General features: G+C 35.7%; 1 protein-coding gene across 3 annotated transcripts in view; it reads left to right on the forward strand.

Moving 5' to 3' along the window:
* The window catches only part of MAN1A1 (mannosidase alpha class 1A member 1), a 162,733-nt gene extending 149,630 nt beyond the window's left edge, over positions 1-13,103 (forward strand). For all 3 annotated transcript variants that reach the window (XM_079148053.1, XM_079148054.1, XM_079148055.1), the window contains exons 10-13: positions 1,125-1,344; positions 2,090-2,262; positions 9,861-9,976; positions 10,367-13,103. In XM_079148053.1, the coding sequence (XP_079004179.1) occupies positions 1,125-1,344; positions 2,090-2,262; positions 9,861-9,976; positions 10,367-10,493 (636 nt within the window). In that variant the 3' untranslated portion in view covers positions 10,494-13,103. The remainder of the gene's footprint in view (positions 1-1,124; positions 1,345-2,089; positions 2,263-9,860; positions 9,977-10,366) is intronic.
* The last annotated feature ends 12,952 nt before the right edge of the window (positions 13,104-26,055 follow it).

The following is a 26,055-nucleotide window of genomic DNA, read 5'->3' on the forward strand; positions in this document are numbered from 1 at the left end:
AGTTTCAGCTTCCACTGGATTCTGGAAACCATTTTATACCAGAGGGATATTTTTCTTTGGTTGGTTTAATAACAAAATACTTTTGAGATTTCAGCAGGTTATTCTGGCACTATTGAGAGACCACAGTAAGAATCTACAATAGGGAGGTGTTTCTCAAATATGGAAGGATTAAACCACAGAATATGTATTTCCTTCTTAATTAATTTGTGATAGCCTTAACATAAAAATTTATTAGCACCACTAAAGACTATTTTTCACTCTTTGTACTTATTTACATTTTCCTAGTTCCACACAAAACTACTGCTTTGAAGATCTTGGAATTTCATTGTAGTTTATTTTAGGAAGTAGCCTAGTTGGTCAGAATCCTGCCAAAAATAATATAGCACTTTATTCAGGATCCATAACAGGGTAATAATGTTTCTCTAATCTATGCTCAAAAGCTATTACTCTTGCCATGTAGAAAGAATAATTTCTTGGGTGATGAACAAGTATCTGCTTGAAGGACTTTATTGCAATTTGTGTTATGAGAAGTGTAAATAGCTAAGATGTTCAGTTGCATTAAATAAGAATGAAATATTAATGTAATAACTAAACCATCAATAAAATTAGCTTAACCACAGTTAATGAGCACAGTAGCATGTTCATTTATTTCATAACCATCTTGGTTTCATTTGTTTATTTCTAATAAAGATAGAAAAGGTTTTATCTTCTTGTGTATTCATTTTAATTCATTCTTCTCTATCTACTATTCCCAAATACGCTTTCTGAAAATCCTTTTTTTGTGTATATTAAACTTCCTTTTATTTTATGTTTTAATTTTTTTCTTTTTTTCCATATTTTTATTGGTGCATTATAGTTGTACATAATGACAGGGATAACATGTACTTGGTCACAGAACCAAACAAAATCAACATGTTGGCCCAACAATGAACATTCTAACTAATCAAACCAGGGCATTCGCTAGAAGCACAAAGAAAGCAATGACACAACATTTCTGGTTAAATTGAATTTGTAACACCAAACTCAAATCATAAGTCATTTTTTAATGATAGTATAATAATACTATAGAGTTTGTATAAATTTGAGAAGAGATTACACAGTGTTAAAATAAGTACTATTTTCAGGCCATTGAGACTCACTTAATCCGCAAGTCTAGTGGGGGACTGACTTACATTGCTGAGTGGAAAGGGGGCCTCCTGGAACACAAGATGGGCCACCTCACCTGCTTTGCTGGAGGCATGTTTGCGCTTGGGGCAGATGGAGCACCTGAAGCCCTGGCCCAACACTACCTTGAACTCGGGGCTGAAATTGCACGTACCTGTCATGAATCTTATAACCGTACCTGTGAGTACCTATTATTCTTCATTTATAATCCATTCCCACATGCTTTGATTTCATTTGGTAAAGAATTTGTCACTCTGCAGCCATCAAAAGACTATCCACTGGGCCCGGTGAAACTGATGACCACAATTAGTATCGTATATTTTTACTCTTAACAGGCACTGCTTTTATACCTAAAAGCATCTACTCTTAGTTTGCCAAGTAACAAAAACTCAGACCTAAAGACTAAGCCAGCAAAATTTACTGACTCCTGCTTTTACTAAATAACATTGGGTGAGGGTCTCTGACCCAGTACCCAAAAAAAAAAAAAATTATAAACCAATATGAACCTTTTCCATGTATCTTCTCTATAAAATAGACTATGAGTCTGACTGGTTTTCTTTTTATAAAACATGAACTTGAAGCATGAAGATTAAATAACTGGTTTTTTGTGACAGAATGACAAAATTCTCAACCACGGAGTTTCCAGCTAACTAGAAAGGTGTGTTATGGTGTCTTGAGCTCACCTGATGGATACTCAGTAAATGGGGGTCAAATGGAAAAAAAAGAATACAAGATTTTTACTATTTTCTGAAACGGGTTCTTTTAGATGACTAAATTTTGAAAGCATATTGAATTTTGTGTATCATGTAATGTTTATAACTAATCTGTCTTGACTATTATTAAGTACTTTCTAGTCTCATTGAAGTTATAGACACTAAGCATTATGCATATAATAATCCTTGTTAACCTGTTGCATGTCCTTTAGTTATGAAACTGGGACCAGAAGCTTTCAGATTTGATGGCGGTGTCGAAGCCATTGCTACAAGGCAAAACGAAAAATACTACATTTTACGACCAGAAGTGATTGAGACTTACATGTATATGTGGCGACTGACTCATGATCCACAGTACAGGAAATGGGCCTGGGAAGCTGTAGAGGTGATGCTCTAATTTGCATGTTTCTTATAGATTGGTGTCTTAATGAAAAATGTTCAGCAATACCTATAAATGTGGCATCTCAACTTCTCTATGATGCTTAAAGCTTTGGGCAGGTTTTTTTTTTTTTTTTTTTTTTTTTTTTTTTCCCATTCAGTACTGAGTATTTCTAATTAAATCCTTCCCTCACCCTGGCTTCAGTTTCACTTTGTAAATCAGTGATAGAAGGATACTACTGGTAGACTTGAGTATTGATGGAGATATGTAACATTAAGTTCCCATGACTATAGAAACAATGGTCACTTAATTCTAGAAAGGATTGCTGGCAAGTTGGGGATATTCACCTCTCTTTTGTCTCTTTTAAGAAACTCTGCAGGTACATGATTGCTTGAGTTGGTCTTTAGGCTTTAAATTATAATATATACTTTTACTTCAGAGTAAATGAGCTCCTTAGATTAACTTTTAGAAAGAATTTACAGAATTATTACTTTGGTCAGACATGGTAGTATATGCTTGTAATCCCAACTATTTGGGAAGGCTGTGGCAAGAGGATGGCACGTTTGAGGCCAGCCTGGGCAATTTGTGAGACCCTGTCTCAAAATAGAAAACTTACTTTGTGTAAGAGTATTCCTTCATTAGTCACAGGTTTCTCTGAGTATCTGTTAACTTGTCATGTGTTCTTGTATGTCATTTTAATTGTCTGTCATCTCCTGGGTCTTTTCCTGCTAAATATGGTATATTATCTTCCTAAACTAATCTATTGGACATTTTGTGCGCTAGATGCCAGAGGAGGTGCCCTCCAGGATATGCATCAAACAATGTCTAATTTTAAAAGCCATTATTCTGAAAGAAGTGGGAGGAAATTTGGGGAATAAGAACAAGCAACTGCTTTAATTACAGTCTCATTCTCTAATGCTCTTTGTTAGACAGTCAGCTTTCTTTAAAAACTGTCCTTAGGAATAACTTCTCTCAGGAAATCTAAAATGAATACTGCCTTTGTGTAGAATTTAACTAATATCTTTGAAATCCTTTGATGAATCTTGCCTGTTACCCTCTTCACTTACTGTGTCTTATCATGAATCATCAGTCATTTCAAGTAATAACATTTTAAGTAAAAAATGCAAAGTTCTCTAATTGTGTTCATTCCATAGTAATTCCAATTTCTTTAAATTCCTGTTTTATTTTTTTCTCTGAAAAAAAAAAAGATGTTAATGTTGAGGTTCATCTAAGCTTCCGTGATAGGGAATTATTTGGTCTTGAATTGACCTCCAACTGAACTATGAGTTTAAGTCACACTTTTAAGTTTAAATTGAAAATATCAATAACATACTTCATCAAATCTAACACATGGCAATTTGTAAAACAGTCTCATTATTTTATATGCCATTAAGAAAGAACAACATGGGACTGGCAAAGCACTTGCCTGGCATGTGTGGGGCATTGGGTTCCATCCTTAGCATCACATAAAAATAAACAAAGGCGTTCTGTCCATTTACAACTACAAAAAAATAATTTGTTTTTAAAAGAAAGAACAACACTACCAAATTACAACCAGTTTTACTGATGTTAAAATGTGGGAAATGTCTAACAGGGAAGTGATTGAAATGGGAGTAAATAGATCTCTGTTGCTAGGTGGGCAGGAAGCTTTGGTTAACTTGATTCTTCAAGGGACTTGTTTGTAGGAAAAAGGTTGGTTTGTGTGTTATGATTTTTATCTCTCATCATCTCTTTAACATAACAGATGATACAAATGTTTCCCTGTGTCATAACACAAGGTTCCCCCTGTTTTCACCTCTGGTGACTCCTGCTGGAACTTGAGGTATGATAGTGGCAGCACTTGCTTTTTCCTGTGACACATCCCTTTGGTCTCCTGTTTCAGCAGCACCCCTGCAGACAGTGCCCCTGTGTCCTGGCAGCTCCCAGTGCTTCTCAGCTACTTATGACCTAGACTCAGTCTGACTGCCTGACCCTGAAAGACCACAGCTGGAAACCAAGAAGTGGAAGAGTTGTTTTCTAGGTAGCTGGCCATGGTCTGGGATAGATAGGAGTGTTAGCCCCAGAAGCAGCCCTCAACCAGTAAGGTTTTAAAGTTGATGGATAATTGTTCTGGGCTTCTTTCTTTAAAGAATAATTACATGATGCACTGCAAAAAAAAAAAAAAAAAAAAAAAAAATCTGCAATATTGGTTCCTCAGATGATTTTTCCAGCAGGAGTGAGCCCCTACTCCACATATTTCGTTTGCTCTGATCTTGTTCCTGTTTCACTCTCTCTACTCACTCCCTGATATCACCTCCTCAATAAAATTCCTGCTTCCATCCTGTCTCATCTTCTCTTTTTAAGAGAACCTATTCAAACATAGGGAGTCACCTAGTTCATGCTTCTATTCAAAGATAACTCCTTGTTGTGTCTTTGCCAGATAACTATTTCTTGTCAACTCAAGGAGTTTGCAGCAAAGGAGAATGTACTACCTGTTAATTTATTCCGTTTTTGAATGATGGGAGGTGTTAAAAATTTGCTCCTTCTGAAACCCAGAATTTATACTGTTCTGAACTATGTGTTAGGGTAGAGAGGTGGACTCACTCTCTTCTACATCCCAGTTTCTTCATTATCAGAAGACAGCACATTCTGCCATCTCTTGACTTCCTTATCCATCCTCTATGTTCTGGTTTCCAACTGTGATCTTTCAAACTGAGCAAAAATGTCCCTCAGCCTAAAGTCAATTGTTCTTTTAGTCCATTTATAAAACTTGGCCAACACTGAAATGGTGGTCACACAGTGTTATCTACTCTAGCCACCATTGAGTCACATCTTATGCTCTGTACCTATTTGGGTTCAGCCTTCTTTCAGTTTGTGAAGAGCCATTCTTCTATCTTCCAAAATTCTCTTTTCCCAGCCTTCTGTCACTGACACACTTCATAAACGTGATTTGCATGTCTTAAATTTCTTGATAATAATGTCAAGTAAGATATGAAAAAGTATGTAATACAGCAGGACAACCCTGGAGACTTCCTCCACAGTGAACAGCAATCCACTAATCACTGGTGTCCAAGCTTTTGTGAACCCACCTAGCAGAAATAACTTCCAAATGATATTTCTTTTGCTTTTTCTCAATGTCATAATGAACTATATTAAATTTCTTGCAATTAAACATCTGACAACTTACAGACGAGCTTTATCAGGAATTAATTATACATGCACATTCATATGGATTACAAAGTCATGTCTGCCGGACCACAGTAGTAGATAAAACCTAAATAAAGCTTTTTCTTTTTTTCATTTTCTTTTCTTTCTTTCTTTTTTTTTTTTTTTTTCAGATGTTTTTCTTTAGTTGCCTGAACCTAACCCTTTCCTCATAGACATTCTGACTCTGAGAGTGATTTCACTTTTCTCTTCCTGCTTCTACCTCCCCAGACTCAGTCCCTATTTCCAAAGTCTCTTTGATATATTCATGCAGTTGGGTTCTCTGTTTTCTACGCCTAAGTTCAAACCAAACTCTAACAGACAGCCTTAGCAGCATGTTCCCTGAAATTCATTCTTGAAAATCTCTGTAGATTAGCCATTCATCTAATCTAGTCTATGAGAGAAAGTTTTTCTGCCTTCATAATAATAGTTTCTGATTTAGGATTTAATTCATGCTGCTTGTTATCCTGCCCCACCAAACCCAAAATATGGTAACTTGGGGTCAGCTTTTTCTTTTGTTTAGAGATTCAACCACCTTCCTCTGTCCCCTTCTCTGTTATTAGCACATCCAAGCCACATATGGTCACCCATAATATAAGCATTTACACAAAATTCAGGTGATGCCGGTGCCAAAAGCCGCAGTCCCAGCAGTAGACCAGCGAGCCCATGATCTGGTCACACTGCTGCAGACACAGGACTACTTCCCCTGTTGCGATATGGGTTAAATTGGGCTTATGTTGAAGGCCCGGGAAAGCTACTGGTTCCCAGCTTTATGTTACTAAAGTCTTAAAATTCAGACTTTTAACACAAAGGTATTTCATTTCTTCAAAGTTAAGAATGCCTCTTTTGCATTTCCCCTTTTTAAAAATTATTTTTAATTTATTTAAAAACCTCAAAAAATGAAAATTACTAGGCTACTGAGATGCCTTTGTCACTGGCATTTCTTCATCTTGTCTTTTTCTTGCTACAATTCCATGCTAAGAAGATATTCACTACCAAATCAGGGAATCTCTGAGGCCACAGTTAGGAAATGTAGAGCTGGAGATTTGCTCTCCCCCCACCACTGCCAGAGTCAACTGTGACTTCTGTGAGGACTCTGGGAGTAAAAGAATGAGCAGGGTGTGTGGGAAAGAAAGACAACTAGACATTGTCCACCCCCGCAAATCAACAATTTTTCTTCACAAATGAAGGAAGTTACAGAAATATCAGTAGGCAAGAAGGAGGCTGTTTGTCATGCCTGGCTCTCTCATTAGCTCATCACCAAAGAAATTCAAGAGAACAACCAAGAAAAGTCTTTATGGTTGAAATAGTTTTAAAGGAATATCTTGAAATGGGGTTTCATTGTAGTCTGTAATAAGCTTGTGAATTTCTTTTAAATCCTGATTTTTTTTTCCTTTACAAATAATTTTTGGCCTATTCCATGTATCTGATATTTGGCTTTTTATTAAAAATCCCTTTTCTCAAAAAAAAAAAAAAAAGGGGGGGGGAAGAATGGAAAAAATTACAAGGATCTGAGGGTTTCCACCTTCAGTCTTGTCTCTCATTTGTGTTATTATCTGAATCTTAGAGTTTAATTGAAGCATCTTCTTAAGTTGATTGTTCCTTTTTCTGGGAGGTTTTAAAAGTACCAAATCATGAGAAATTTTATTTCTTTATTCATGTAACCTGCTGGTTAGATTTTCTTTAACCTAGTAATTAAATGCTTCTCCTCATGTCCTCACATTCTTTCTTCTCTGCAACCAAGATGTAGAAAATCCATATCCTCATCGTCAGTGTCTAAAGACAGAAGCTGAGCTCCTGGTGCAGCGTCCCTGCTCATGAAGTAGCAAGGGCTGCTCTGTGTCTTCTTTTTCCTCTTTTCCTCTTTTCTGGATCCATATTCTTAGAGCCTTATTTTCTTCCAAAAGCGTTTTTCTAGCCAACAAAGGTTTTTTCCTAACTAATATGGCAGACTTGATCTATGCTTTAAAAAAAAAATAGTGCCTAGAAATACATGTAAAAGAGAGAGGAGTTGGGGGAAAGAGGGTCATGAGTCATTCAAGGAAACTGAAAGATAAAAAAGAAAAAGGATGTGGGATACTAACAGTAACTTTATTTTTTCTTGATTTCATTATAAAGTTTTAGTTTTAAACTTTGTTATTTATATACACAGCCTAAAACCAGATTTTAGAAGGCAATTTTTGTCCAATGAGAATTTTTGTTTTACCATATAATTAATAGAATTAGGATGTGGTGAGCAGAAAATAACTTGCCTAAAGGGAAATATTCTTGGGTACCTAGGAAAGCCAGCAGTGTCATTTCAAAATGCAAACAGCACAAAACATGATTCAAAATGAATTGAAATTTAAACATAAGATCCAAAGCCATAAAACTCCTAGAAGAAAACAGTGAGGAGAAAGCTCCTTGACATCAGTCTTGATGATAATTTTTTTTAATTTGATATCAATGGCAAAGGCAACAAAAACAAAACAAAACGTGGGATCACAGCAGATTAAAAGGTTTCCATACGGCAAAGGGGACAGTCAACTAAGTGAAATGTGACCTACAGAAAAAGAAAATATTTTCAGCTATATGCAGCCATGTGCCAAATTTGCATCAAGGGTAGACTATATGTACGATGATGGTCATATAAGCTTATAGCTGTCAGTTCATATAAGAACACTCTTGATATTCATATGACAATGCAGTTCTCAGAACATATTCCCATCATTAAGTGAGACTTTACTGTGTTTGACAAGGATATAATATCCAGAATATATAAGGAATTCACACAACTCAATAACAAAAAAAATAATTCAATTAAAAATGGTCAAATGACTGAATAGACATTTGTCCAAAGCAGACATACAAATAGCCAACAGATACATGAAAAGATGTTCAATATCCCTAATGATCAGGGAAATATAAATCAAAATCATAATAAGATATCACCTTATTCCTATTAATGGCTACTATCAAAAAAATAAAAATAACTAGTGTTGTCAAGAATGTGGAGAAAATTGGTATGACCATCATGAAACACAGTATGAAGTTTCCTCAAAAAATTAAAAATAAAACTTCTGTAAGATCCAGGAATCTTCTTCTGGTTATATATCCAAAAGAAATGAAATCAGAGATATCTACAATCTCATGCTTATTACCTGATTCACAAAAGCCAACATATTGAAACAGCCTAAGTGTCCCTCAACAGATGAATAAATAAAATGTGGTATACATGCATAATGGAATTATCCAGTCCTTAAAAAAAAGAAAAGAAAGGAAATCCTGCCATTTGCAGCAACATGGATGAACCTGGGAGATATTATGCTAAACAGAATAAGCTAGTCACAAAAAGACAAATATTTTATGATATCACTTCTATGTAGAATCTAAAAAAAAAAAAGAACTCATAGAAGCAGAAAGCACAGCAGAATTTACAAAGAACCAAATGGTAGAGGAGAAAGGGGGATATTGGATCATATGGTCAAATGGTACAAAATTTTCTTATAAGGTGAATAAGTTATAGAGAGCCAATGTATAGCATGGTAACTATAACAATAATGTATCAATAGATTTCAGGTGTTCTCACCACCACACACACACAAAAATAAGAAATTGTGTGATGTGTGATAGACATGTTGATTAAGTAGATTGTGGTGGTCATTTCACAATGTGTAGATACATCAAAATATCACATTGTACATCTTAAATATATGCAACTTGTATTTGTCAATCACACATCCATAAAACTGGCAAGGGGAATATATTTTAGAAATAGTTACCAGCCACATTTTTCCCATGGCCTTCCATTTTCTTCTTCTGACTTTCTCATCATAATCATTAATTAGCACCCTATCATCATTTTTTTAAATAATAAAATGTGATTATAGTAGCAGCTGTTTTGGGTCCAGTGCACTTTCTCAACTAGTGGTTTATAATCCCAGTTGACGTTAATAATTCTCTGAACCAGGAATCAGCAAACTTTTTGTAAGGCCTCGACAGTACTAGGTTTGAGACCATACAATCCCTGTTGCCACTGCGCAAATCTGCCATTGTAGTACAAAAACAGCAACAGAGAGTATGTAAACCAATGAGTATGGCTGTTTCAGTAAAATTTTATCAACAAAAATAACGGTAGTCTAGAGTTATCCTGTGGTCTTTAGTTTGTCAAATCCTATCCTAGACCATAGGAAAAAATGTTGAAAATGAGTGAAAAATTATTCTAAAACTAAATACGAAAGTGTTTCTAATTAAATTCATATGTTATTTGACTTTTCATATTTTATTTGTGTTTCTGTAGAATGGTCGTTAATTTTTTTCCCTAAAACTGTCAAGAAGCTTTATTTCAATCTGAATCTTTGCTTTATCAAAATGTGACAATTGAATAATAAAATTTATTGGCAATCAATTTACTGAATTTTCCCCTTCTCTTTGTAATTCAGGCCCTGGAAAATCACTGCAGAGTAAAGGGAGGCTATTCAGGCCTAAGGGATGTTTATTTCATTTATGAAACTTATGATGATGTGCAGCAGAGTTTTTTCCTGGCAGAAACACTAAAGTAAGTGAAAATTATTCTAAAACAATACAACTGAGGTACCTGATAGAACTCCTTTGTAAATGTCTTTAGTGGATACATTCAAATAATACCAAGTACAACTGATTTAAAATGTCATTCCACACACAACAATAATTGCTTGCATGTGTGTTTCCAGTAATTCTGAAGTTTGATGACTTGAGACTGCTTTGTGTGGTTTTCAAAGACTAACAGTGAAGGACAGAATAAATTACTCCCCATTTTGAGGATATCCTTCACGGTTCTGATAGGCTTGACCTGTCCATGATTTTTCATAAGATGAGTTGAGACACTTAGTGTTTTTCACTGTGATTTTGTGGTTTCACAGCTTGATATGGTCTCTTGGGGCTCATATACTCATGTTTTTCTCTCCAGATATTTGTACTTAATTTTTTCTGAGGATGATCTTCTTCCACTGGAACACTGGATCTTTAATACTGAGGCGCATCTTCTCCCTATACTCCGTGAAGATAAAAAGGAAGTTGAAGTCAAAGAGAAATAAAAATATATTTTATATTTTACTCTGCTTCTTTCCTTTCACTGCATACCTTAATCATTTCTTTTCTGGTAATCAGGCACATGATAAACTTTTATCAATAAGTCTGTGATTATTCTAAGTTCTAAAATTGTTTTGCAGTCTTTTATGTTTATTATTATAGGTATATATGGACCTAAATTTCTTATTCCTTTATTATCTAGCCAGTAGGTCTACATGTTTTGTTTGCAAAGGGTTTTTTTTTTCTTTTTCCTTAAGTAACCTCTTATCTCTGGAGTTCATAAAATTGTGATTTTTCATTAAATAGAATGGTATACCAATGACCTCTTAATTACAATTTGATTTGACTGCAAAACTTTTTCCTCCTCTATGAGGAGATGATATCTGCTTTAAGCTGTAATGTTTTGCCATGTTGCAAAAAGCCATAATAATAAATTAAGTATTACAAAAGCTTTTTCCTTTTCAATTTCATGTTAATCTGGTTTGTCTATCCACCAGAGACAGATCTTATAACTGTGACTTATGCGGGTCTATCATTATTTGATAGAATGTCTTCTAAAATACTCATTCACATTGTAAGTCAAATTAAAAAGTCATCCCAGGAGAATCATCTCATGTTGACCTCATTTCATTGGAACTGCAATATATTTTTGTTGGTTAATTATATTAGTGTTTCCTGATTTATGAATTTATTCTTTACTTTTACTTTTAATGTCCTGTGTCATCTCTCTGGATCTTCTATTGCTTAATTTCTTCCATTCCATACCACATAGGAAGGTGAGCTCTCAAGTTTTTCAGAGCTCTGCTATTAATAAGTTACACTTTTTTCAAGGGAAACAGTTTAACTATTAATGTTCTAGCTTTTGCTTTTAACTGAATATATAAATAAATTGGGCTTTGAAAGAAAGGGTAAGAATTTCATATAGCTATTAGTTCATTTGTTTGCATTTCACTTTTAAATTTTTCTCTTAAGAAGAAAACATTCCATTCAGCTGATTTTTCAGACATGAAAAGGGCCCTTTCTCAAATGTAATAAATTACTTCATTTCAGTTTATAAAAGTAGGATTGACTTGGTGAAAGCAGCTTTGCCAATTTGTCTATTCACTGTCCATTAAGGAAAATTTAATAAACTCTTAGTCAAATAAGAATATAGTGTATCTTCAACAGTTAAATTCTATGTAAAGATTCCAACTTAGAAGCAACAAATAGAAATGGACACTCCCAATTCCCCAAATTTGATCTGCAGCAGATTAAAATAATTATGTAATTCTTCTAAACAATAAGTGTTGAAACACAAATGGTTTTCCCAAGAACAGATTTGATGACATCTTGTGTTTTCTTGTATCAGCACTGTAAACAGGCCGATGTGGTGATTGTACCAACAAGTAAGGTACAAAGACTTTGACCACCTAAATTTTCAGCTTAGAATGGTCAGATAGATCAGTGCAACCCCTCGGATTAGGCTGAAGCATGTGACATTGCTGCATTTATAGTTTAAAACACTCTAATATCAGCAATTTCATATAACTCCAACCTAGTATTTTAAGAATTATTTTCTTAGCTCTCAATAGACAATAGTTTTAGCTATTTCAGCTTTTGAAAGTGTTTCCAAAGATTTCCTTTGTCTCACAGAACCACCTTTTATTTTTTTTCAATATTGCACATTAGTGTACATCAGAGAACAAATTAGAAATTAGTGAATGAAAAAGATCCTTCAGCACATCATTATCACCATGTAAATGTGCCTGCCTCTGTGACCCAAAATAACTTCCCATGTCTTCAACTTACTTATTGAAATGAGTGGATAACAAAAGTTCTTTTTTCCAAAAACTTTAAGGTAAAATATTAAAAATCACTGCCAAAATTAGGCCATATGTATTTTGATTATAACGTTCACATCACTGTCCTTGGACCAATAATTTAAATAATTATCTTTTCATTTCAGTTTTATTCGAAGGAACACACAGAGCTGATACATAGTCCTGCAGCAGAGAGGATATTAAAATTGAGTTGTGTGTACACACTACACTGTACCTTTTGTGTCCTTGTTTAAGTAGACAAGAAGCTGTACTCCATGTTGCTCTGCCAATGGCAAGAAAAGTTTTTTCATTTCTAGAACTTGGATTTTTTAACAGAAGTTCCAAAGCACCAAAAATGTATACAAGAGATTAATACTATAGTAATGTAATTTAATTAAAGTTATACTTTGTGTTATTTTAAATAACTGAAGTTGCTAGGTAGACACTGTCTTTCATTCATTTCCAACAAAACTGTGCAGTTGAATTTATATATGTATTCACATCCCTAAAAGATGAACAATTAAAATAACACTTAATTTCGTGTTTATGCAGTATGTTTTGATATATTTTGTGCACTCAATATTACACATATAAGTTGTATGCCAATTTACAGAAGTCAATGACTTCTTTATCATGATTTTTTCATGTGTATTACCCACTTTTTACATTGTTTTTGATTTGTACATAAATCCATTCTGTCGTATTCAACTTTATATAAATCTCTAATGTTATGGGAAGCATAATAGATTGACACATAATTTTTAAAAGTTATATTTGTAAGATTTCTCTATTGTGAATAAAGTCTTTTAATATATCTCCTCCTGTTTTATATTTTTCTCCTTTAACTAAGCTTATATGTCTAGGGTTGATTGCAAACAGAAATTAGATCCTAATAGCAATTTTATAAAACACCTAGAAAATTCTTGACAAGGAAACATTTCCCATTAAAAACTTTACATTGCAAATGATTTTACATACATAGCCTTTGGCTAATCAGATACCTTTATTAAGAGTCCTAGATAGGTTCAACACCAGGACATGCAGGGTAGAAGCAGGGATTAGTGTCAGAAAGGGCATAAAGTCTAATGCATGTTCTTAAGTTTGCAATCCAAAGAGATCACACTAACCTCATCCCATCCCTAAAACAAAACAAAACATCATTTTGTTTTATTATATTACAAGTTAAATTCTGCTGTACAAGTTCAGAGGAGAGGGAGGTCCCATAGATTTGGGGTATTCAGAGAAACTTAGTAGAAAAAGAGAACTTGGGTCACAGGAGAGCCTTCAGCACTTTTGAAAAAAAGCCTAGGTTATATAATTTTATGTTGTACTTTGTTCAGACATTTTGGTTGCAGTTCTTGCCACCTGAAACTCTATGTCCAATGTAGTATAGCTCATTTTGTTAGGTAGCTAGTCCAAACAGGAATGGGTGAGCAGGGAAAAGAAAGGAAGGGTCACCAAAAACCACAGGGAGCCTTACCTGACATATAAGCACCTGGAAAATGAGGGCCTGGTGTGTCAAAGTCTCCCCCAGCTACAGTTACTCATCCTCTTGAGGAAAAAACCATTGTTTCAAGATCAGATCACACCCTACCAGGTGGTCTGGACCTTCCCTACCATCAAAACTATCGCAGCCCCCATTCATCTTGGCAACTGAAACAAGACCCTCAGATCATGTACATCCACAAGACACTCATTTAAAAAAAAAAAAAAAAAAACTGTAAGTAAATAGCAGATCAGCAGAGTAGAGGGAAGGGAACAGGGAGGGAGGCTCATGCGCAGAAAAGGAAGTAGTGAGGAATGAATTAGAATAGAATAAATCATTCCATGCTTTTATAATTATGTCAAAAAGAATCTTACTGTTATGTATAACTAAAAAGAACAAATACAAAAAAAAAAAAAAAACAAGCTTGCTGAGGGCTATTCAAAGGGTAATAAACAGATTTAAGGGGGCAGGAAATTGAGGCAAAAACAGGGAGACTGTTTCCTCTGTGAGCACCACGCCATCTCCTTGAATTGGTCCATCTAGTTCCTATGCTATAATCAAAGTCAGAAGGTGGATTTGGGTGGGACTCTAGAAACTGCCCTGGGACTCCCAATAAAACTGGAGGGCATGCTGTCCCTCTCCTCTCTGAGAGAACCCACTGTCTCTTTTTTCCCCTTTTCTATCACTTCTAATAAATTCATGTCTGTTACTCTGAAGGATGTGTCTGAAATCTTAATGGTCTGTGATTGTAAGAATCAAGGTGAAGAGGGGGGTCTCCTGGCTGCCTCAGTTTCAGAGGACACCCGTGCTCTGTAAGGATTCCTTACCTCATTCAGGTCTTTCAACTGTTCCCTTATCAGAGTGCTTTCTTTGAGAAATCAGTATAGAATTCCCCACAACCCTTTTCCCTTACCCTATTTTATTTTCTACTTAGCATCACTACATTATATATTTGCTTCCTTGTTTGTTTATCATCTGTCTCACCTCTTAGTGTTTAAGCCCCAGGAGAACAGAGACTTTCTTTGCCCTCTACTACTACCAACGTTGTTCATTTCCAGTGCTTCAGCAGTACCTAGCACATGGGTAGTGATCGGGAACAGACAGATGTGAGTCGTGGGAACAAGAAGTTACAGGAATAATTCTATACAATGGGCCTACTGTATTCAACTCCCATTCTTTCATTTTTAAAAAGCAATTGCCTGCAGCCCTGCCTGGCTTAAGTCGACAAGATATGTTACATTCCTCAGCAAACTATCTGTTATCTGCAGGAGAAATGCAGGCCCAGAAATGGCCATGACTAGAAGAAAGCAAGTTACTCTGCAGGGAGCAAGGGGGACTTTTGTGACCCTTACACAGACAAGATCCTGGAACACAGGGAGATAAGGATAATCCCCCGTAACCATAAACTCTGTAAGAACAGGTTCTTATTAGAATTGGTCAGCATGGGCCAAAGTGACCCACCTAGAGTGGTCATGGCAGCCAGGACTTGAAAGTCTGATGTCATCCTGCTATCAGTCAAAAGTGAAGAGGTCAACGTGGGTGTGACTCTAGAAACTTGCCTGAACTCCCAATAAAACTAGAGGGCAGGAGGGACTTGCCATCCCTCTTCTCTCTTTCATTTTCGACATCCCTTCTAATAAACTCAAGCCTGTTACTCTGAGTGACATGTCTGAAATCTTTCTGACTTGATTGCAAGAAAGGAGGCATAAAAGGGAAACTTCACACTGCCTCAGTTTCCCTGAAGTCCCCAGCCTTTTAACAGTAACCCCACAATGAACGTTTGGTGAATGAGTCCATGAATGAATGAGACGGGTGTATATTCAGAGACTTTGCTACAACTATTTGCAAATAACTTAATCGGCAGTTTTTCTTTTATATGTTAAAGCAAACTTGTATTTGTGACTTGAGTTAACTTTCAACAGGTTTTTTGATTAACTACATATTTCATTAAGGTACCAGGTATAACCCTGTGTAAAAGAAGGAGGAAGAGGAGAAGGAGGAGGAAGAGAAAAGTAAGTCGTGATTCCTCCCATATAGGGTTTTTCAGTGTTTCTGTTTAAATAATTTACTCTTGTTTTATATGACTAAATCTCACAGTCTCTGCCTCAGAAATTTTTAAAAATCACACTTGATATTATCAAGCAAAAGAATTAGTTTTTCACTTAACAAAGAGTTAGTTCAATGGGAACCTTCTGGATCCAACTATTTGTAACACATACAGCTTTAGTTGTGTTTGCTGTCTTGGTGACACATTTATTAAAATTTATTCTGTCTGTTTTTTATTTATATTAATCAACAGCCATTTCTACAGAAATGGAAACTTGGCAGCCAATACATCTAATTTTTGATAATGATATGTAGACAGTTATTTTGAATTTTAAGAAAAGTTAGCAAGATAAATATTTCTTCATTTAGGCATAGAGTTTATATCTCTAGTAGCCATTCTAGTTCCCTAGGTAGTGCTTGAAATGTGTGGGTGGCATAGGGAATCTTCTTAAAACTCTGATTTAATGATCCAAAGGCTGATTTCTGTTTTTTTCCAGACTCATTCCATTCACACTAGCCAAGGCATGAGTCATAATTTTCAAGAAATGTTTGCCAGGTATTGGATATGCATTTAAAGTATTAGAACTACGTGGGAGTCTAGACAGCATTTAGCCCAACTCAGATATTAGAAAAGTAGGAGATTTTCCAAAAGTTAGAAACTGTTTTTTTCTACCTTTCCTGTGTTCTCAGACACAGGGCTGTGATAAGATTTTATGCTTAATAATAAAGAATGATGTTTGACAGCACAGTGTAGGTGTGCCCAGCTAGCCACTCTAAAATAAAAGTACAAATTCAGGATCCACTATTAGAAAGGGGTCTACTGCTATCTTTCTCGAGGTGTGGGCTACAGCAGAATCTCTTCTAAGTCTTTTTTTTTTTTTTTTTTTTCCTTTTCCTTTTTGTACCAGATTGAACTCAGAGGTGCTTAATCACAGAGCCCATCCCAAGCCCTTTTCCTTCTTTCTTTGAGACAAGGTCTCTAAGTTGGTTAGGGCCTCACCAAATTACTGAAGCTAGCTTTGAACTCACAATATTCCTGCCTCAGGCTTCCGAGCCAATGGAATTACAGGCTTGTGTCACCACAAGTTCAAAGTTAATTTAAAATGAAGATTCCAGGTCTTCACCCAAATTTAGCAAATCAAATTTGTGAGGAGAACTTTGTACATCCACATTTAACTAATTCCTTATGCTATTCCTATGCAAACTAACATGGAGAAGCACAATTTTTAAATTGTATGTAGGTGGAAATTCCAGAACTACTAAATTAATGAATTAATTTGCCAGTCATTACAATCATATGTACTTTTTTCTGTATTTTTCTTTTGGTGGTGTTGTTGTTGTTCTATCTTAAAAGTTTAGGTACAACTTGACAATTTTGACTACTTTCAAATAGATTCATTTTTTTACAAATACATCTCTAAGCAATAAGCTATACATTTAAACCTTTTAGAAACAGATTCACACTGGATTTTTAAACACAATTCTTTATTAGGGGAATCTCTAATCATCCCATTTTTTTATTCAGCAATTTTCATTTGCTCTTTTCTCCCCCTAGTTGCTTTTAAAGTCATTTCTCAAATTTTTTTTTTTTTCTGGTAAATTTTAACATGATTGTCACTTGCACAGTCTGCACAGAACTCCTAGTTTTTCCACGTGTCATATAAATGTATAAAGTGTTCTTGGATAGGACACGACCTCTGAAAAGCACCTTCATTTCCTCCACCCCACCCATACCCAGGGTTTTCACTTTCATTTTTATGTTAACTGCCAAAAAAATTGTTGGCTTGCCATTATTATGATCATTTTGAATCCCCTTAAAACATGTTGTTACTTACTGAATGAATTAACTTAAATTTGTGTCACAGATCCATTTAATTCCCCAGTGAATGCAAATTACCATGAAATGTTAGAAAACAGTAATAGATGTATAGCTGTAAAAAATATAAAAATAAAAAATAAAAAATTTTTCCACATACTGGTTCATTTTGACCGCAGGCTATGAGCACATATTAATTCACAAGTCTACAAACAGGGCCATAAAATGTGCTGCCTTTCAAATAGCATTTTCCATAATAACTGGCACCTCAGAGTTTTCCTTTGATTTGTTTTGTTTTGTTTTGTTTTGTTGTTTAACTCTCCTAGGAGAAACAAGTGAATAATCCCCATTCCCAGAATCTTTGAGAACTTAGCTTCTGACTTTCCAACACTTGGAATTCTCAGTGGAAAACTGAAATACATAACCTGGAATCAATCACCTCCTAGAACAAGGATGGGAGCCCTCGTGGGATGCCACTTTCTTGAGCAAGGCACAGTGCTAGGATTTCCCTTCATGGAAGAGACAGATTTGGCTTATTGTAATCCAGGAATCTGTTTGGTTGGCAGCAGAAGGAAAAGCAGACTAAATTTCTTCCTTACTTGCACAAAACCTCTTTACCAACCACTCTGCCATTTAAGTTAGCACCTTAAGCTCAGTGTAAATAAACCCTAAGTGTGTTTCACTGCAAGTTGTATTCCTTTTCCATCCTTCTTTGGCCAAATGATAACTTTGTAATTTACAGAGTCTTTTCCTGAAGGTGCAACAATATATACATTTTAAATGTCCCCATTAAAAATATTTAAGTGTAGCCCCATGCAGTGGCTCATGCCTATACTCCCAGAGGCTCAGGAGGCTGAAGCAGGAAGATATCAAGTTCAAAGTCAGCCTCAGCAACTTATTGAGGCCCTAAGCAACTGTTTCTAAATAAAATATATAAAAGGGGTTGAGGATGTGACTCAGTGGTTAAGGGCCCCTGGGTTCAATCCAAAAAATATGTTTGTGTGTGTGTGTATGTGTGTGTGTGCACACCCACAAAATATATATTTATACACATGTATATATACATACACATATATATATATTGTGTAAATACATTTTTACACACATGCACACATAAATACATGTATAAATTCCCTCCAGTCTTTTCTACATGTAATACAGCGTAGAAGGGGAAAAATATAGGTGCAGTTGCGCCAATGGGAAGCCAATTTCACTAAGAATCAAGACAATTGGGTTCCAAACTTAGCTCTGTTATTAACTCCCTGTGTGATTTGGAACAAGCTCTTAAAATCTTTACATCTTATTTTCTTCATATGTAAAATAAAAGGTGCAATTAGCCCAGTCATAACAGCTAGCACATTGAGTGATATCTGTCATGGATATTCAAGTAAGAAACATAAGAACACACACCAAGAATTACTTATCAATGGACAAGAGACTACTACCCCCAAGTTACAAGCCATTAAAACATTAATATTCTGATCCATAAAATGGGAATAATCATATCTACTTCCCAGAGAATTAAAGTGCCTAACCATAATACTAGTTAATCATTCATAATCCAAAAATCCAATATTGGAAATGCTCCAAAATCTAAAATATTTTGAGTGCCAACATGACATCACAAGTGGAAAATTCCACACCATGGAACTTTGCTCCATGCACAAAATTATTGAAATTTTTTATAAAATTATCATCAGATTATTTGTGTAATGTCTATAAGATACATAAATTAATTCAGAGTTTAGATATGGGGACCAACCCAAGATATTTTATTATGTGTCTATAGAATATTTTGCAAATATTCCAAATTCAACAAAATCCTAGCCAGTTCTGGTCCCAAGCATTTCAGATAAAGGATATTCAATCAGTGTATATAAAAGTCCTTAGACCTTTGCCATATTTATGCCTTCAATTCATGAGTTCCATCTCCTACTTCCAGCTCTCACATTGTGTGAAAGAATCATCTCTCCTCTACCTTGGGATGCTTCCAGATTTTTCTGTTATGGCAACACATTTGCTATTATTTTGCTTGCTGTTTCCAACTACCCTAGGCTTTTTTGGATGCCTTCCTTCAATTGGACTGCATCGAACACATGCTACTACTCATATTTTAAGGTCAGAGTTTGGCTTTCTGACATGCAAAGACATAAATAACCAGTTCTTTTTCTTCGCACCTGTCTGATGAACTAATTGAATATTTTTCACTTATTTTTCTAAATGAAGAACAGAGGTATTGCGTTTTGTTTTATTTTGTTTACTATTGCAGCAGAAAAGAAATAGGGATCAAATTGCATGAGTGATGATGCATTGGCCAGAATACTATTATCAATTATATCATTGGTATATTCAAATAATCCAGTGAAAATAAGACAGTAACTGAAAGCAGATAAGAACTTCTTTTAGATTGAAGGGCAATTTTATGTCCATCCCAGAATAGCTTTGGAAACCAACAAAATCAATTTTAAAAACTAGGAAGTGTTACTGAAATAACTCTTCTGAAAGAGCCAGTGTTGCTTCAAAATAAGATTATATATTTGACAATCACTTACACTGACTTAAACCTGATCACTTTCAAAGAAAAATGAATAGAATAATTTTGACTAAGAGTCCACTGACTCGTTTTCCACCAAGACATCCCCTCTTAGTTTCTAAAGATGGGGATATGACTTATGCACAATTAACACTTACTATATTCTTGCTACTCCCCTCAAAAGAAGGTTGGACATAACTGCTGAAGAGCGGCTCGCAGTTCTGCTCCCAGATTCTGCTTCATGAAGGAATCAGCGTTTCCTTCCTTTCCCCATATGCCACATTTGTTGGGTTTCATTCCTCTGCCCTCTGCCTTTAAAAGCTCTCCCAGCCAATCTTCTACTCTTCTTGGAAAACATCTACTCTTGTACTATAGTTTAGATAATAAGTGCCACCTCATAAGCCTCAATGTTAGAGACTTGGTCCTCAGCCTGCAGGAGGTGGCTGAACCTTTAAGAAGGGGGACCTACTGCCTCCTTTCCATCCTCACTGGAACCTTAGAGTATTTCAGTTCTAGATGAAATCATCATCTCCGTTTCCATGGGTAAGCAGGATTTGAAGATTTTACTCCTTTTCCAGAACTGACTTTATATCTGATCTTCTGTCCATTTCCTTTTACTCCATTAACCCAACTATCATAATGAGGAAAGAGGGACCCAGAGTGTGGAACCAATTTGTATCTCAAAATAATATTATTATTCTCTGTCCCACAGAAGGACAAAGTTCAAGTCATTCCCACAAATGAATGTTGACGGACAAAAACAAAAGATAGAAATTTCAGTAATTTGGATTAGAAATGCCCTCCAAATGTCCATATGTTGGTCCAAGTCTTAGGGGGTATTAGGAGGTGGTGGAACCTTTAACAGGTGGGGCCTACAGGGAGGAAGTTAGGAAGATAGGTCACTGGGGCATGCCCTGGAAGGATATCCACTGGGGATCCTTAAAATGTATCTCCCACAGATAAAGAGGAAACTACTGTATTTATTTTTGACTCAGCTGCACCATTTCATCCTTCACTTGGAAGGCACTCAGTGAATATTTCTTGAAAAGTGAGTAACTATTAAGAGATAATGGGACAGTCCCAAAACTTTTGTTCAGAATATAAACATGATTTTCATCTTAAAATTGCCTGCAACAGGACACAGTCCCTGCTAAGTCCTACTAACTAAAAGTGGCACTTCTGTCTGCAAAGTTGAATACAGATTCTATTTTTAGTGAATAATCTTGTGTTCACCTTAACTGTGAGATACCTAATTATAAGCTGTCATTAGAAAAATTTCATCACTATATTTGCAAAAGCAAACTCACCAAAAATAGGACAGTTTTTTTCAACTTTAATATGTTCAAAATACACCAACCATCTTGGGGGAAACCCACATGAGTCCAAGCTGTATTGCTGTCTTGTAATTGCTTTCAGACCACTACTGTCATGAAGAAGAACACACACCTCAGCTACTCAACTCCACTGGAGTTTGGTTTATTCACTTTGGAGGGGAGAGAGGGTCTAGGGTTGGTTGGTTGACCATTATGATAAAGCCTGTTGGTTGGCATTCCAACACATCAAGAACTGACTTTTTCTGATTAATAGAACAATTAAGGGACACTCTCAGACTTCTCTGTGAATAATAAAAAGACTTCTCTGTAGTGACTACAACCTTTTTGTAATCCTCTTCAGGAATGGGACAAAGGATTCTAGGACTAAAGCAAAATCATTAATAATTATATTGTTATATTTCCTCAAATAAGTTTAACTTCCTTCTCCCAAGCTGGCCTTCAACTGTTCTAGCTGGTGACAAACATGACTGATTAGAATTTCACCCTCAGTCACCTTATCTTCTTGTTTCTAACCTCTAGAGCAGGTGCTAATATAAATGAGCAAAGAACAGAGAGGGAGAAAAACAAAGGATCTCAGAGAGATTAATCAGTCCCTGAAAATCTGAAAGTGACTTTTGTCACTATTATAAATCAATATACAGAATTTCTTTAAACACAAGATAAAAACCATATAGTATGTCAAAACCATGATTAAAAGGTAGATAAGCATAATGAATTTTAACAAGATCATGAATTTATTTTTGCTGCTTTAAAAAAATTATAGGATAGATTGCTTTCTTTTTTCTGGTCTCCTTCACACAATGATGATTACATTAAAGGGGAAGTTTCAAAATTTCCACATTGTATAGCTGGGCTTTTAACCTCTTCCAAAGATCAGATAAAAACTGCCAAACCAAAAAAGCATTCTTGGCTCACGTACACAGCTCATTCTTTAAATAAGAGCTTTAGCACATCCAGACAGGAGCAAAGACTTCTCCAGAGTTTTTATCTATTGATTAACTCTACACGATATTCTGTTTAAAATAAATCTTGAATACTCTCTAAAATGAATGTTTTATTCTACTTTAGGGTAAAGAGAGTAAGGGAAAAATGAGACAACCAACCCTCTCTCACCCTGCAAATATATGTTACATTATATTTTTGCCCATGTTATTTCTATAAAAAGCTAGAAGCAGAAAAAAAAAATCCCTTTAGCAATGCGATTATACTTTTTCTCCTGTGATGAAAATCCAAGACCAAATGCAAATTACCACTCTACGGAGCAGAGTTCATTTGGTGGCTCCTTAGCACACGTTAGAAACTGTCTTCAGACCTTAGGTTTAGCTACTCATCGGCCCCACACCTGAAAGAAGGCCAGGAAAACCTCCCTTTTTCTGTAATTCTGATGGTTAAGTGATACTAAGATTCCTAGATAGAAACCTGAGGAGCAGGCCTCATACTGATGGGATTCATTTGAAGTGAGAATTCCTCATCATTTTCTTATAGCCATTATCTTTATCACAAGTGGTATATCAGCCAGGAAAACAGAAACCACTCTATCTAAGAAATCAAGGAACTGAACACGGGGAATTGGTTAACAGGTGACAGTAGAGTTGAAAAGTCACAAAGGAGTGGTGCAGTCCGATGGCAATTCAGAAGCCGGGGGGGACAGGGGGACACAATTATCTGGGGAATCGAATATACCAAGACTACTAATGAGGACAAGAGTATGAGCTGGATCTACAATGGAGGGAAGCAGTCATCCATCAGGGGCTATAATCATGAAGGAAATGTAGCAGTGAAGAGGAGAAATAATCTGGCTTCTCTCTGTCTCTTGGGTTAAGATCTATGGATGCCTCCTGTTTGGTCAAGATTATCAGGGAAACAAGACAACAGGAGTCTGGAAAATGAGATACATAGCAGGGTGGGGAAGTGACAGAAAAGAGGTAAATATCTGACCAAAGTGGCCATAACTAGTCACTTTTCACCATTTGAGATCTCTGCTTAGCTTCAGAGGTCTTCATTGAATTAAACAAGACTCAGCACCCCAGCTGCTAGAACCTGATAAATTTAGAGTCTTGATTGCTGTCATCTACATGTCTTTCTGAGATACAGCATATTTTTGAGCCAGTATGACCTCCTTTATATCTCAGTGTGAACTTGCTAGTGAGATTCTTGCTAGTGAGAAGCTACATCCACCACTCCATGAGAATTCAAAAAAGATGTTTAACAATTGCTTTCAAAGAAGAAACTTCAAAGAAGAAAATCTGTGAGTTCATGAAGCACTTGTTTCCAGAACAAGACAGGAGGGGAGATAAGCCTTAAATCAAACCTGCAGAGGGGAAAAATGGATGGAACTAAAGACCATCATGTTAAACAAAATCAGTCAAACTCAGAAGGTCAAGGATCCTGTTTTCTCTCAAATATGGAAGCTAAAGAGGAAAAAGGAAAAGAAAGGTGGGGTGGACCTCTTGAAAATCAAAGGGAGATCAGTAGAGGAAAGGGACCAAGAAGTGGGAGGAGGGCAGAAAAGGGAAGTACTGGGAGTGATAATGGCCAAATTATAGTATTGCATTTGTTGTGTGCATGGACAAATATGAAATAACAAATGCCATCATTATGTATAACTATAATACACCAATAAAAATGTGGAAAAAAATAAAGCCCACAGAGGATATGACCATTGCTTTGAGGTTACCAGTGATGAAACTTTGGCCAACCTGCTTTGAATCAACTGATCCTAATTCCAAATTTTCATGTGACTGAAAGTAGCACTTTGCTAAGCCCTCCATCCCCAACCCACATTCATCAGCCTGGTTTTATATTCTACCAAGTGGAGCATAAAAACGATGAAGCTAAATGATCATGGCAGAGAGGGAACTTAGATTTTTAGAAGAAATTAGTATTCACCAGCCTGGAGTCCTGTGATATAAAGAAATACATATGAAGAAAAGATGTTTTAGAACATTGGTTTTTGCCTTCCTCCCTGAGCTTAGATGGCAATGCCTACTCTTTCAAGCCCAGTTCAGTTGTCACCTCTGAAGCCTTCCTTGTCTTCCTCCTTTTTGTTCTGTTAGAATCTAGTACAAACATTAATGAGTATGCTTATTAGGTATTATTGCAATTATTTGCAACCTATCTCTCCCTATTAGTGATTTAGATCAAAATAATTTGTCAGAAATAAATTAACTTTACAAAATTAAAAATGTAAGTTGGTCATCACCATCATTTGGTCAAAAAAAGAATATCCCCAGTTCCTGGTGCCAGTAGAATGGGGTCATTTTGCAACAGTTAATGAAGCCAGAATTTAAATATTTTTGTCATTTTTCTGGAAATAGATTTTCTCATTTCTTGTTAATTGACTTTCAGTTAGTTGTTGCTTCCCCATATTATTTATAATAGGTATACGTTGAAAACACCAAAATATCCAATTTAGGAGACTAGTTGAAACATATTTTCAGGAGATAAATTGAGACAACTTTAAAATCCAAAATTGACTGGCTGGAAAACAATATGTAAGTTATGTTTTCCCTTTTATAGAAAAATAATTAAACCTATTCATCTTTGACTCCAGCTCATGATATATAATAAGTATCTAATAAATGAGTAAGAATATGACTTTTGTTCTTTTTCCTTCTGAGTGCACTCCATAGATGGCATGATAGTTGGCACCCACTCTCTCAGGCATTCAATAGATGCATGTGTATTGACTGACCAGAAACCTGTCTTTGGATTTCTTTAGATTTTTCATGAATGCACTAGTTCCAACTTGATTCTACTGAGCTAAGATGCTATTTTTCACACTGGGAAATAAATGTTGAATCTCTCTTTTCTCTTCCCTCAGACAGAAGTCTGTTTCTTTAATTTCCAGTCCTCATCCCCCCACCCCCCGCTCCTATCTCCAAATTCTCAGCAGAAGTCTCACTACACAAAAACCATATGCCAGGACAAAGTTATCCCTTTCATGATGATTTTCTTTCCAACTCTAAGAATTTCATTTAGACAACACTCTTGAGGGCCTTCCATATTTGCACTACATATTATGGCTAAAGGCACCAGTAAGCTCATCAATTATTCTTCAGTAGTTACCTGCTTCCAAAGACTTGTAATAGGCTGGGGGCAGTGGTACCTGCCTATAATCCCAGTCACTCAGGAGGCTAAGGCAAGAGGATCGTGAATTCAAACCCAACCTCAGCAAAAGCGAGGTGCTAAGCAAGTCCGTGAGACCCTGTCTCTAAATAAAACACAAAATAGGACTGGAGATGTGGCTCCGTGGTTGAGTGCCCCTGAGTTCAAGCCCCTGTAACCACCTTCCCCAAAAATATCCCCAAAAGACTTGTAATAGGCATCCTTTGTAACCAGTCCTAGTGTTCACTGGCATTCTTTCCATTATATGCTGAAGGAGATGTGAAATCTAATTTGGTATATAATGAACACTAATGGTCTATAATCACTTTATAATAAGAAATCAGTTAAACAAACAAGTAATTGGCTTGCTTAAAATGTAATTAATAAAATTATTAATTCAGGTCTGAATTTAATTACTTTTGACAAGATCTTCTTTGGAGGTATTT

This window comes from Sciurus vulgaris (assembly GCF_902686455.1).
Source record: "Sciurus vulgaris genome assembly, chromosome: 7".
Taxonomy (NCBI): Eukaryota; Metazoa; Chordata; class Mammalia; order Rodentia; family Sciuridae; genus Sciurus; species Sciurus vulgaris.